The sequence below is a fragment of the Ooceraea biroi genome, chromosome 1 (genome assembly GCF_003672135.1).
Source record: "Ooceraea biroi isolate clonal line C1 chromosome 1, Obir_v5.4, whole genome shotgun sequence".
Lineage (NCBI taxonomy): Eukaryota > Metazoa > Arthropoda > Insecta > Hymenoptera > Formicidae > Ooceraea > Ooceraea biroi.
Genome location: NC_039506.1, coordinates 1,490,006 through 1,504,079, shown reverse-complemented (window position 1 = coordinate 1,504,079; position 14,074 = coordinate 1,490,006). Strand labels below are relative to the sequence as shown.

The window sequence follows — 14,074 nt, the reverse complement described above, 5'->3', positions numbered from 1 at the left end:
TTTGAGTGTTTTTTTGTTACGAATAATTTACACAACGCTATGACCTCAGAATAGATAGAAAATACCTCACCTCAAATACCTCAAGATCGCGAAATTCTCTAATCTAATCCGAATCGTCCTTTTGTCCAGCTGATGTTACCCCAGTCGCAGGTCACCAAGGGACTGGGCGCCACAACGTTGGGTCCCGAAGTGTCAGTAGGCCAGGGTGTCGTAATGGAGGCTATCATTACATTTTTGCTGGTATTGGTGGTGCATGCGGTCACGGACTCCAAGAGGACCGACACGAAGGGTTGGGCCCCGCTGGCGATTGGTTTGACGATCTCGGTGGCTCACATGGCGGCGGTGCCCATCACCGGCAGTAGCATGAACCCCGCTAGAACTTTGGGCCCTGCTGTGGTGCAGAACGACTATCAGCACATGTGGGTTTATTGGGTGGGACCTCTCATTGGCGGTTGCGTTGCCGGCGGAGTGTACAGAATGGGCCTAAGGCCTAATAGGGAGGACGATGAAGGCTCGTACGATTTTTGAAGATCCGTTCGGACCTGAACGCGAGATGAATTTTAATAACAATTCCGTGAGACCGAAAGTCTCCCGAGTGTAAATAAAGAGGTAAAATTCGGAGGATGATAATGATTTGATGACTGCGAGATTGTTTCGTGATTTTCCGTGACGTTTAACAAAATTATTACAATTTACGTATACCACAACTTTTTATAGGAAATACGTTTCTCTTTAAGTAAAACTGTTGAAAAATTTACATGCAAGCAATAGTTTTTTCTGTACTATCGCTGTTAAAATATATCGTTCAATTTTTTATTCTTAACATTTAAAGAGAGTCTTTTTCAATCAATCGTATTTGATCGGAAAAGACCGAAGAAATTAAGAAGCAGAAACAATATGTATCAATGTTATCGTATAATATTAATATACGCGCATACTAAAGAATTATAGTATAATAATATATTAAGTAAGGGAAGTATATAATATTACACAGTGTTTAACATTATCGATTATTAATGGTCAAATCGATATCCTTTCTCAAAGAGATTCTTTTTTTACCTCAAATAATTACAAGTTAAGTCTTTTTTTCTAATGCGGAAAAGAAAAACAAAAGAAGAGTTTCTTCTCCAGTTATCTTCATCTAACAGTGCTATTTCATCGTAACATCGGTATTGTGTAATTCAAGATCATTATCCCGACCGGTATATCCCCGTCTTCTATAAATTCTACATCCACTATTTTGTACAATCTGCGAGTTTTGTATATAGTGTACTTAAATAACTAGTTGGTAGCAAGGAATCGAATCGAACGTATTGTCCACCGATCTAGTATTGCCTAGTTGTAGCTTAGAATTTAATTAGTTTATAGCGCACATCGGATACGAATAAAAATATTAACAAGTATATATTCTTTTGCCGTTGGTAGAAATTTATGTATAAATTCTTATTTTTTGTAATTCTTGCTCCTGTATTCCTCCTCATAATAATAATGCGATTTATGCAAAGAATGTATATTACACGTAAACTGAAAAAATTAATGTGTATAACGACGACTGAGTTAATTTTTCTAATTTGAGTATCGGTAGAATTATATTGTCATTCATAGTATTCGAAATATCGCTTGTTGCCATCTTCTATTGCAGAGTACTCCCGTACTAAAATCGACGATCTTAAAATAGTGCACGCCGAAATAGTCGCGTATAACTCTCGTTAGACGCACCGCTAGAAGTCAGTATATCCGAGTTATCCACTGACGACGGTTCCGCAAAAATATAGTTTCTAATTTCCTTTGTCTACTAATTAACTTTGGATTATTAAAAAATAATTCTATACATATAGTGATTTTATTGAGAGGAGAATTATAAAATTAATTGCAAGATGTGAATAAAGAATGATCGATCGAAAAAGAAGACAATAAATATTACCTACTGCTAAACAACTTTCGCTACTAATTATTACCAGAGAATGTACTTTTAATTAATAATTTCAAAAAATGTTTCTTAAACTGTGTCTATATATTATTTAATACAAACAAATGAACGTTATATAAATATAATAATATATTCTCTCTTAATTTGTATTCAATAAATTCAATGATTTATTAAATAAACCAATTCTTTAATTTCTTCTTTTTTACAAATGATATTCTGTTTTTAATTGCTCTTCTTAATTGCTGTTACGTGCTAACGTTAGGAACTTAAAAAAACCTAAAGAAAACAATGTCGGAAAATGAGTCGGGACCAGAAATCGGTGGTTTTTTCCGTTCGAATTTGCTGGCCGTGCGAAAAGCGATCCATCCACGAGACTTCAAGAAATTCGCCACCTTCGAATCGAACGGTGAGAGAGCAGCTTTCATTCTGAGTTACTCCGAGGCTCATCGGCTACCTTTGGGGATAGAGAAATCAATGGTCAAAGATAGCAATGGTGCTATTCAGCTAAAAGATGCCGGTAACAAATTATTTGGTCGCGGCGAATTCGCGAAAGCCTTGGCAACATATTCGAATGCAGTTCTTCTAGCACCATCAACAGGTAGACGCACGCATCATGTCTTTAATTAATAAAATATGTCTACAATTGTTACAAAATGTTACTACAACTCTTACGGGATGATACATCTTTGTTTCTCGATAATTTCGTACTTCACTTGATCATTTTATATTATCGTTCTTCAATGATTATTAATAATTTACATGGCACATAATTATGCAAATCTAATCTTTAGAATTAAGCATCATCCTCGCAAATCGCTCGGCCGCTCTGTATCACTTGGAGCATCACGAGCACGCATTGGGAGACATCGAGGAAGCCTTGCGGCTCGGTTATCCGCATAATCTCCTGTACAAACTTGAAGAACGACGAGCCAGATGTTTGTTGAGCCTAAAGAGGCACGACGATGCGGTTGAGGCGTTTAGGCGTGCTCTTCGGGCCCTGGACGATGCCAAGATACCGTCGGAACGCAAACGGAAGTTCGAGGCGGACATCAGGGTGATGCTCGCGGTGATGGACAAGGGCAAGCGGCTCTTAAACGAAGCCGCCTCGAAGAATCAACCGCAGGTTAACGTCAAGCAAAAGTCCAATCCGCGTTCTGAAGAGAACCACGGCAGGTGGTTCTTCCCCGAGAGGAAGAGGAACCCTCTGTATCCCGCTTGCAGCAGGTCGATCGAGATCAGGAACGAGGGAGGAGACGTGGGTAGGCACGCCGTGGCGACCAGGGAGATAGCACCCGGTGAGATCGTGATCGCGGAAAGACCTCATTGCGCGTCTCTCTTGGCGGAGAACAGGTGAATCGCTTGAACAAACAATTCCTTTATATTTTTTTGATTATTACGCTTTTCTCTTCTTTCAAGTAGGCATTTCGCATTTTAGTATTATAACAAAAGGAATTAAAACGCATTTGTTGTTTAGGCTCACACATTGTCACCTGTGCTTCGTGAGGATACTCGTGCCGATTTCGGCGGCCTGTCGCACCTGCAGCTGCGTCGCGTATTGCAGTCGTCATTGCAGAGATGTAGACGCTCAAGTGCATCTGCGGGAGTGCAAGCTGCTGCCGATCCTGTGGCACTCGAAAGCTTCGGTCACGTGCTTCTTGGCATTACGAGCGATCGTGCAGAAACCTTACGAGCAAGTTCTCGAGTTGAAGGAACGAATCAAGGATTCCGGAAGTGCAACGAACATCACCGCGGGGAATCCGTATCGAGGGGACGATTATATGACTTTCTACAATCTAAGTAATTAATTAATAGCGTGAAAATAATATTTTAATTAGCTGCATAACAATGATTTTTATCCATTTATAGATAAAAGGATTAAACATTTCATTGTATATTGATTTGTTTTCTTGATAAATTGTTTTCTATCTTTTGATCTGACATCGGCACTTTTTTTAATCTGAACAGTTACCCACGAGGACAAGAGATTGCCCGAGGACATTTTTCACAGGGCTTACATGGCGGCATGGCTGTTCAGACTCTTGAAAACCAGCGAATACTTACCGGAAAACGTAAAAACCGCCGATTCTGCGGACAGCAAGCTGTCCGACGAGGAATTGTTCATCGCGGGTTTGCTGTTACATAATTTGCAATTGCTTCAATTCAACACGCACGAGGTAGCCCAATACAATAATTACTATAAACTATATATATTACCACAAAATTATGTTGCTAAATAAAATATCATTTTATCTTATTTATATAAGTTTGTAGTTCGTAAAAGCCTGCTTTTTAGATTTCAGAACTGGTGAAACCAAAAGGGGAAACGACACTCGCCAAGGCTAAAAGTATATTCATAGGCGGTGGTGTTTATCCTACAGTAGCAATGTTAAATCACTCTTGCAATCCTGGCGTAGTACGGTAAATAAATAACACAGCATATACTTACAATTTAACCATTATTTATGCAAGTTACTTTCATTAATTCCAACTTAATTAACATGTGATTATATGTATATGTATATGTATATCATTCTTTTAAATCATTAAATATTGTTAATGCACGTATTAATTTTTTTATCACATATCTAACCTAATTTTAACATCAATGTTTGACTGAAGAGATTTTATACATGTACTCTTTTTATAATTGCAACAACAAAATATCGATTTCTAGGTATTTTATTGGCACTACCATGATCGTTCGTGCTATTCGCACGATTAACACAAGTGAGGAGATCTCTGAAAATTATGGTCCCATTTTCACAACCATGCCCGAAAATGATCGCAAGAGAAGATTACGGGTGCAATATTGGTTCGATTGCAATTGTGAAGCATGCTCCGGGCATTGGCCGCTTCTCGAGGACTTGGATCCAACAGTACTCAGGTGCCATCTGATCGAATTATATTTTACTAATTATAGCAATAAATTATAGTAATTAAAATTTGTTGAAATTTTCGATTGTGAAATTAATAACTACCAACAAGAATTTTGATTAATATAAAAGGAATATATTATTTTAATTTACTTAAATAAACAACAATTTGTATGAATCTAAGTGTTTTGAAACATAAATTTAAATTAACTATTGGATGGAAATTTATTCCAAATATATAATATTATTAATCATTATTGTTTTATGTTTTCCAGATTTAAATGCGATACTGGGCCGTCTTGTGGTAATGTTTTGCTGGTTAGAAGCGACACAAATGAATTCATGGTCTGTTGCGCTAAATGCAACAAGAGCACAAACATTCTGAAGGGTCTGAAGACTTTGCAAGATACAGACGCGCTCTTCAGAATTGCCTCAACGAATCTTGAACAAGACCGAAACGAGCAGGCGCTAAAGGCTTACCTGGAAATCTTAAAATTACTGGATGAGACTCTAGCATTGCCCATCAGAGACTATCATCTCTGTCAACAGGGGGTCAGACTTTGCGCTCTCGCTCTAGGCAACAGAGCTAGTACTTGATATAATTACAAAATTATTGAAAAGTTTCTTCTTCATCGCAAAACTATAAAAATTCAAATTCAAATTTCCGTCCAGAGCATAATTTCTGACCTACTGCAGATATTTTCCAGAGTATTGGAAATATCAATTTTTGCTCTTATTATTTTTAATAAGTAATATTTTATTTACTGTTTAAATCAAGTTTAAATTTAAACGGATCACTTTCATTGATTACGCAGAATTTTACATCAGAAATGCATAAACATGCATCAGTATTTTTCTCAAGCGTTTAATATAAAGAAAAAATACAAGAAATATGTTTATATTATTTATTGATATTCACTGGTATTATATCTGTTATTGAAGTGAAGAAAACGGAGAATCATGATTCTCTCGTTTGCACTCGCAGAATACAGAGGAAAGTTATCCGCCCCGGGCTTTGCATCTTGCATTAACATGACATTTACTGATTTACTTGTCGTGCCATAGGCGTCAAATAAAAGTACAAAATGTTGAATATACATTTGTCAAAAAAAACCAATACTCCCTCCTTATTTCTCAATCTTCACCACTAATAATTCTTCTTAACCAATAATTAGTCATAAAAATAATATGGTATCTCAGAAACAATTGTCGAATGGATATTTGTGGGTTCACGAGTGTAACGCAATTAATTTGACATACGCACACACACATATGTGTGCGTTTGTAAGCTGTATCATAATGTACAATAGCATAACTAACATGTGCACATATCATGCTTGTGAATAAAACAAGAATGTAACTTAAAACAACAAATTCACATAATTCACAAAAGGTCTTTCGTTTCGTTTTTTCGTAGATCTCTCATTGTAGTCGCTCATAGTTCCACAAACGCGAGGGTATATACGTGTACGTGTGTATGGTCGAACCATCGATTTTTATTATGTACATACAAAATTTGTCTTTCGCTTTTTTTCTCTCATTTTTCTTTTTCTTCTGTCCGGCATGTTAAATCAGTCCATTATTTTTCTTTCTTTCTTTTTCTTTCTCTCTCTCTCTCTCTCTCTCTCTTTCTCTTCAATTTCAGTTTTAGCACCTAACTGGAATTAGATAAAGAATAGCTTAGCAAAGTGTCTCTTAATTTTCTTTTTTTTTTTTTATTTCTCTTATCGCGAGAGAGGACGTTGCATCCTTCGCGATAAATTTTTAATCAAGACGCGCGAATGGAATTGTCGCTGTATATTTATATGGCAGATTTTTTCTTTTTATTTATCCAATTTACGCCAATTTTACATAAAAGTTCTTCTCCCCTTGGAGGCAGGATCGAGTGTTGCACGTTATTGTATTTACGTTTTCTCTTACATTAATGTTTCTTGACAGTTTCGATTTTTTGTTTTTGATTTTTACTCAAAAGGTTTTTTCTGTTTTTTTTTTGTTTTTTTTTTTTTAAGTAGCGGGGTTAATATATCAATACCGTCTGTCACGGGAATCCGAACGAGAACGGCGATCACGGCTGCGACTTCTAGTCAAAGATCTTCTGCGAGGGCTGCGAGATCTCGACCTAAAAGATTAAAAGCAGTTTTGGTATCATTCTCATTTCGAGATGGAAAGTGAGATTATTAGAGCGCGCTACTCCGCTCTGTCACTATTCGTCATTATTAAATAAGTATTAAATAATATTAATTACAAATACTATCTCTTTCTTGGCATATTATATCACCAACTTTTAAATTGACTAAGTAAAAGATACCGAATTTATCTTACAAATATTAAAGTGCAATTGCTGAAGCTAATAATATCTATTAAGTGAATGGTTACGTTCATTGAGTGTTACTAATAAAAAAAAAACCTAATAAATTTACTAACAAACTTATTTAGTATAATTGTTTTGAAAATAAACAATTATTTAATAGCTAATTTTTGATTAAAAAGTGACATATCTTGTTTGAAACGGAGCGGAGTGGCGTGATAAAACACAGATATGAAAAATCATCGCAAGGCAACTGTAAGAGAATTAGGATTATTTAATGCCTATGTTTTGCCTAGAAGGTGATATATAAAAATTATACAGTTAGATATGATTAATACAAAATGACGGCTCACCAATCGAATGTGAAATCAATTAAAGAAAGTAGAGGATTAACTTTAGTAAAGACAAATCATCAAATTCTTTATCAGTAAATGTTACATCTCGATGTATATCAATTTACATTTATATTATGTGTGTCGTCGACTGGAAATTCTCTGATTCAATTAACTGTATAATCTATTCTACTTAAAAACTCGATTCAAAGCCTTTGCTTACGTGATATTGATAAATTACATCAATTCTTAATCGAATCAGATAAAACTTCCAGCCGAGAGATAACAACAAATCCAAAAAACAAGGAAAGATAAATATAAAGAAAAAAAAGGAAAAGAAGAAAAATAGAAATAGAGAGATAGAGATAAAAAATCTTTGAAAATTGGTGAAATACCAGATAACTGTGAACATGTAGTGGTGGTTGGTGATGGTAGTTGGTTGGTTGGTGGGTGGTGGTGGGATGGTGTGTAGTAGGTGGTGATCGTTTCGCTTTTTTTTTTGCGCTCGTTCGAGTAGTCGGAGGTCGAGAAGATTTCTCGGCGGCAACTCTCGCGCTCAGTTGTTGTCGTGGCTAAACACACGTCTTTAGGTCGATGAATAATAGCAGTAGCAGTAGTGGTAGTAGTAGTAGTGGTAGTACTAGTAGTAGCAGTAGCGGTAGTACTAATGGTAGCAGTAGCGCGGTAGTAGTAGAGTAGAAACGTCGGTCTCAAAACGACGAACAGTCGAGAAGACGAGTCGTTCGCAGTCGAATGGAGACGCGTCGATGAATGGAATTACTGTGTGGACGATTTAACATTATTTTTGGCATCGCGACATATATATACAATATATATATATATATATATTTGTTCAAGATGGCGACGGCAGCCGGTTGTGGGTGGCGTTTTTCTCACGGTGGCGAATTTTTTGGCGGTTGAATTAACTCGATCAGTGCCACCGTCCCCCGGGCTAAAGCTGAGACGAAGAGTTGAAGAAGGTGGTAGATCACAACACCCGGTTGGTCGGTTGGTGGTTGGTGATGGTTGGTGGTGGTGGTGGTGGTGGTGGTGGAAGAGTAGTAGTAGTAGTAGTAGTGATCGAAGGGGAGAGTCTCATAGCAGATCGGCGGACGCTTATTTTTGCTCAAGACAGTTTTTTGCGGTGCAACGACGGACGGGGGGACAGCAACGAAAGAGACAAAGTTTTTTTTTCTTTTCGAAGGTGGCATTCTCGGCACTGGCGGTACTCCGGCAGCGACGACGGCGCACGCAAACTGTTGTTTCGGTTGTTGCGCCGTTGTGTGCTGTGTGTGCGTCGCAACACCACAACGCACAACATATCGACGGGCGACGTGACGTGACGGACGTACGGACGGCTTCCTATATACTCGGTGACTTGGTGGTGACTGATGGTGACTTGGTTGGTTGGGAAGTTAGTGGGCAGGCAGGCATATATATTTTTTTGTTTGTTCGATTGACGACGATTGCGAGATTGACGATTTGCTTTTTTCGCGTATATGTAATATACGCTTTTTCACGGTGGCTGTAGTAGTAGTAGTAGTAGTAGTAGTAGCAGTAGTAGTAGTAGTGGCGGGGAGACGAGCAGAGCTAGGAGCTGACGCTGGTAGAATCTGCAAACGTCAGTTTTAGCAATATAATCATCAAAGTTATCATACTCCTGGCCACTATTAATCGCGAATCTTTTCTTTTTCTTTCGTCTTTCAAACTTTTGTAATCTCGGAAAAAGAGAGAAAGATGATAATTGCACGCGCGCTCGCTTTTCGCCGTTTGCAACAATTGATTTTTCCATTCTCGTTTATCCTAGACTGCCCACTCGAATGCGTAGAAAAAAAAAAGAAAAAAAAAAGAGGACCTTTCTGTGCCTCGTGCTGAGCTCGGTTAAAATCTATATGTGATGAATGTATATCGCTTCTGTACATATCACGTTCTCGTCAAAATGTACCAAGCATATATTGATACTTTTATCTAACATTAATTTATGATTCGAATTATCATTTGGTCTCGTAAAAATTATTTACGGAATATTACTACTTAGACGTATAAATATTTTAATATTCTGCTAGGAAACAAGAAAATTTTAATTTTAGAAAATTAACAATTGAATTTACAAATTGATGTACGACGAGAAGTGATAAAAGCACGAATGTTTAACTTATTCGCCCATTCGCCTTTAACGTCTTTCGGTATCAAAAGTCCTAATCACAGAAGAGTATGTTATATCCATATGAAATTTGGATTTTTAATATACTTATTAAATTTATTATTACTTATATTGCTCATAATAATTAAAGAATATAACATAGAGCAACATTTTTTACATGATCTTTTTATCACATTAACTAGAAATAGAACTTCTTTCTATATTAATTATTAATGAAATGTATTAAATCAAAGTATCATTCCATCACATCTATCTATATACTCTATTATAAAATATCACACATTAAATTCAATCTGAAAAATATTATCTACATCGTTGCTATTATTAAAAAAGATATAAATTTATTTTCAATTTCAATTCTTCAAATGTGCAGTATATCTATTTTTACATATTCTCTCTGCTATTCCCGACTTTAGATACCGAAAATATTCCTTACTTTGAAAAACTTAAAAGAACAATTTCGATAGCGATCGATTTTACACATGAAAGTCGTTCATTGTCAGTTCTACCTGTCGCGAAACCATCGCGAGCGCTGACGTCACGCATTTCTAAAATCCTCGAATTTGATCGTTACATCGCGTTACTTGAAATTCCTCTTTGTTCTTGTCTATCCATCGCACAGTTTATTTAGTCCCGTCCTTTCCCTCTAATTTTGCCGATCAAGCGCTACTTTTTCTTTTCATTGCCCGAGATCTGAGATGTCTCAGTTTTCCAATTATAAATTTCAACCGCTTATAGAGAGAACAATGACAGAACAATAATTCAATTAAATTCAATTAGTGAAACAAACTGCAGAAAAATTTTATTAAACTGGATAAGAAGAAAATATTAACTTTTTTATAAAACTCAATCAATAGAGTAGAGTTCACTTCCGTCATCATTCTCCAGACGCCTTTAAGAATACTTGTAACGACTACCATATTTCTCATGATAATGCGTGCAATATATATATATGTATGTATATTCTACCACAAATGTGCAAGCTCGCAGGATATATATGTATATACCTACTGATTGCCATCTCGTTTCACCAGAACAGTAGGTCCTGAAAACTTTCCCGAAGCGAAGTACGGAAAATGATTAAGCAGCGTAACAAATGGAATTAATTACCTGGAATATTTGCTGACCGATGATCTCCTTGGGCTTCTTGAACAGGATCTACAAAATATTAAGAAGAACTAATGTAGGTCTGCCAAATGTTTTGTAGGTGACAGCCTCACGTCACATATTGAGAGATTTTCGTTCGTCTTAATCGCACCTGAAAATTCTGGTTTTAACTTGGACAGCAGGGGGGATAGATAGAAAGATATAAAACGAGGCGAGATGGATCTTTTTGAGGAGAAACAGTTTTGGGAGACTAAAAGGAAATCTTACCTCGGGTAACGACCCAGAGATTTCCTATGAGAACTGCGCGACCTGGACCTACAAATTTGTAAAAATAAGAAAAAAAAAGAAGGAGAAAATGGATAGTAAGTCCGATTGTTTGCTAAAGCATATGCACGAGAGGAATACAATGGGAGAGAGAGAGAGAGAGAGAGACACAGAGTGAAGAGAAGATGAAAGAATAATGAATGTTAAGTGGCACCCGTTAAGAAATCGTTACCAAGGTGTTTCCGTCGTGCTGAGACATTATAAAGAAGTTAAAGAAAGAGATTACATTTTACGTAAAACGACTAAAGTAAAAAAAAAGTAATATCCTTCCCAAATCTGGATGCATTTGATGATCGTTAATCAATTAAGAGGAAAAGAAGGCAAAGAGGGGATATAATAATTGATGGGATTAAATCGTTCCGCTCCGTTCTCTGCCTCAGCACGTCGGAATCAAATTCTGCGGTCCGATTTTTCCTTGTCCGCGCGATTCAAACATGCAATGCGGACTTGACAACTCTCTGGCTAATCTCCACAATTCACCTTCCACCATTATTCATGCAGACTTAATATCTAGGGCGGCATAATCTCTGTACGAAGAGCATCGTGCGGTACAACTTCGTATCTCGCATCGTGAACGAGAAGGAGAATTAGCCAGACGCACGGCAACAATGAGAAGAGATAAAAGTATGCGACACATAAATACGTGAACTAAATATATTTTCTATGAATATCCTATGAATGGCATTCCTGCATATACATAAGAGAGACATAAGAAAGAAAATATATATATATCGCGGAACTCGCGACGATGATGGTACGCACGAAGGTGTTGACTAACAAAAAATCCGTCGTTTGCTTTCCTGAGCAAACGAGAACAAGAGCGCTCTATTACACTCAAAATAAGGAGTAGACTCTTTACCACAAATACCTACGTTAGCGAGAGGCGCCTCTGTCGTAGCTCTAACGCTTTTTCGCTGTAAAATTGCAGCTTGTTATTGAATGCCACCGACTTTCTTACCTTGAATATCTTGGGCCAGGTCTACGGCCACCACCACCGCGTCGGCTTCTTCCGGATGACATTTCTACTCTTACTCTAGTTCCACAGCAACGTCTGGAAGATGAAAACAAAATACGTTTATATATTCTTATCATTCAGAAAATGAAACGTTGAGAGAGCAAAACAAGAGCCAACAGAAATATTGTAGTAATTTCTATTTTATCGTCCTTTATCAATCACTGCCATGACAGTTACCGATCGAATCGTTACTAAGCTTTCCGTTTACACGGTAACCGATATGCAATAAAAATGTGTTAAAACCTGTGAATAATGTAACACAGAGATACTTGGATTTAAAGGATACTGTTTAATAATAATAGAAAGGATCATATGGGTGTTGTTATTCGGGTGAATTTTCATAATCTAGATTGAACGGAATGCTGCCTTGAATGGAGATTTAACTAAATTACGCATATATAATATGGCAATGAATGTGTTAATAATCAATTTAATATTGTATGTATTATAAATATACATAAATTATCTATGGATTATATTATCACAAACTGTTTAAACTCACGTTCCATCTAATCCTCTTACTGCATCTTCAGCATCTCGTGGATCTTCAAATTCCACAAATGCGAAACCAGGTGGATTTCTTGCTACCCATACGTTCCTCAGTGGACCATATTTGCTGAATGCACTTTCAATTTCATGTTTGCTAGCACTGCTACCCAGATTGCCAACATAAACCTTACACGATAAATCCCACTCACGGTAGCGTGACATCTTTTGCCTGAAAATACAATAAAACACTTAGGACTCTACTATGCGACACATGAAGGTCCTTACAAAAGTTTCTATGATAAAAAGCTACTTTTATTTATTAATAACAAGCTGACATATAATATTTTAATCAAAGTATTACAAGTATGGCCATTCAATAACCTTTTGCCATCTTTCGGACATTTCTTTCCAATAGTTGGACAATAGTAGATAAATTGTGGCATCATGAACTTTTGCAAGCACTTGATATTACACACAAGTATTATGTAAACAAATATTTCTCAAGATGCATGGAGTAATAAAATAAAATTAGGTATGTTAACTAATTATAAATATGTAATAAGTACTATATCTAATATCTAAATAACCCCACATAAGAAATGAAATAAACTATCATTCAAATAATTCAAATTTAATGGTTATGTTGGTAAGATACAAGGATGACTATTCACAACGTGTTAATGCTCCATCTTGGAAATTGCGACTTAAATTTGCAATTCGGAGCGTCCATTAAAATATAATTACTAATACAACCGAAACGCTTTAGAAATAACAACTTACTCTTTATTTATCATATACAACTAAACTTGCAACAGATGCGACGAGTGTGCAGCACTGCAGCAATGCAGAAAAAACCAATCGCCCCTTCCGTTCAATCAATTGAAAGCCGCGCAATCGCACCGAAATTCATCAATTATTCTCAAGACCGGAGCGCCATGTTGTCCGCTTTGCCGACAAATTTCCCTCACTTTTTTCATTTTTTATCTCGCTACTTAATAATCTCTCAGAGAAAATAGCGAGCGATATACGAGCTGCTCGAAATTACGTCTTTAATTTGAACATTGGACTTCCTTCCCGCCGTTCCTTTCTCACCGTTTAGTTTGATCAACCACGATACCAATTCATTGCTTCGGCCGAGACGAAGCGACGCCGAGGAAATTTCACGAATCTTTTCGCTTCCAAAAATGTTTTCTTGCCGCTAAACGAGTCAACCTAACCTAGAGATATCGTATACCTCGATTTGCCGATTGAATGACGATTGCTTACCCGCGAATGAGTCGCTGTTGAAGAATCGGTACAAGTGCTGGCGGAACACACGTCCGTCCTGCCCCACAACGTACGTAGAAATGCTACAAAATGGCGTCGAGTAGGTCTTGAACGAACGATTTCACAGCCCTCTCTCCTTCGATTTGAAGCCTACCGTCGCCATTTTGGAATCCGGAATCAAGCGAGTGTTCGATATTAACTGAACATTCGATACGATGATTACTTTTGGAATTATTATTATTTGCGTCCGATACAATTCTTTCGAA

At 36.9% G+C, this 14,074-nt stretch overlaps 3 protein-coding genes and 1 pseudogene across 9 annotated transcripts in view; 2 read left to right on the top strand and 2 right to left on the bottom strand.

The window, feature by feature from the left end:
- Positions 1-1,402, top strand: part of LOC105280238 (aquaporin AQPAn.G) — a 29,357-nt gene extending 27,955 nt beyond the window's left edge. For both annotated transcript variants that reach the window (XM_011340579.3, XM_026974406.1), the window contains one exon: positions 130-1,402. In XM_011340579.3, coding sequence (XP_011338881.1) covers positions 130-528 — 399 coding nt within the window. In that variant the 3' untranslated portion in view covers positions 529-1,402. The remainder of the gene's footprint in view (positions 1-129) is intronic.
- Positions 1,403-2,042: 640 nt separating this feature from the next.
- Positions 2,043-7,209, top strand: LOC105280239 (SET and MYND domain-containing protein 4). The gene is made up of 7 exons (XM_011340581.3): positions 2,043-2,528; positions 2,722-3,280; positions 3,405-3,727; positions 3,896-4,104; positions 4,224-4,348; positions 4,605-4,814; positions 5,079-7,209. Exons 1-7 carry the CDS (start codon positions 2,219-2,221, stop codon positions 5,398-5,400), a joined length of 2,058 nt encoding a protein of 685 aa, XP_011338883.1. The 5' UTR covers positions 2,043-2,218; the 3' UTR covers positions 5,401-7,209.
- On the bottom strand, positions 5,697-13,941 carry LOC105280242 (RNA-binding protein 1). Of its 6 annotated transcripts, XM_011340584.3 has the most exons (6): positions 13,809-13,941; positions 12,556-12,771; positions 11,997-12,089; positions 10,718-10,765; positions 6,836-6,922; positions 5,698-6,461 (listed from the first exon to the last, which is right to left on the bottom strand). In XM_011340584.3, exons 2-6 carry the CDS (start codon positions 12,762-12,764, stop codon positions 6,458-6,460), a joined length of 441 nt encoding a protein of 146 aa, XP_011338886.1. In that variant the 5' UTR covers positions 12,765-12,771; positions 13,809-13,941; the 3' UTR covers positions 5,698-6,457. The 6 variants fall into 6 exon arrangements, with proteins under 6 accessions (XP_026830228.1, XP_026830226.1, XP_011338886.1 ...); XM_026974427.1 differs by lacking the exon at positions 10,718-10,765 and having other exon boundaries at positions 5,697-6,461; XM_026974414.1 differs by having other exon boundaries at positions 5,698-6,922.
- On the bottom strand, positions 7,935-8,764 carry LOC113563153 (annotated as a pseudogene).
- Positions 13,942-14,074: the final 133 nt, after the last annotated feature.

Coding starts and splice junctions, on each gene's coding strand:
- LOC105280239 (XM_011340581.3), top strand. CDS start 2,219: ATGTCGGAAAATGAGTCGGGACCAGAAATCGGTGGTTTTTTCCGTTCG. Junction 3,281..3,404: donor TCTCTCTTGGCGGAGAACAG/GTGAATCGCTTG, acceptor TTTGTTGTTTAG/GCTCACACATTGTCACCTGT. Junction 4,349..4,604: donor TGCAATCCTGGCGTAGTACG/GTAAATAAATAA, acceptor ATCGATTTCTAG/GTATTTTATTGGCACTACCA.
- LOC105280242 (XM_011340582.3), bottom strand. CDS start 12,764: ATGTCACGCTACCGTGAGTGGGATTTATCGTGTAAGGTTTATGTTGGC. Junction 12,090..12,555: donor GTAAGAGGATTAGATGGAAC/GTGAGTTTAAAC, acceptor TTCATCTTCCAG/ACGTTGCTGTGGAACTAGAG. Junction 10,766..11,996: donor CCTGGCCCAAGATATTCAAG/GTAAGAAAGTCG, acceptor AATATTTTGTAG/ATCCTGTTCAAGAAGCCCAA.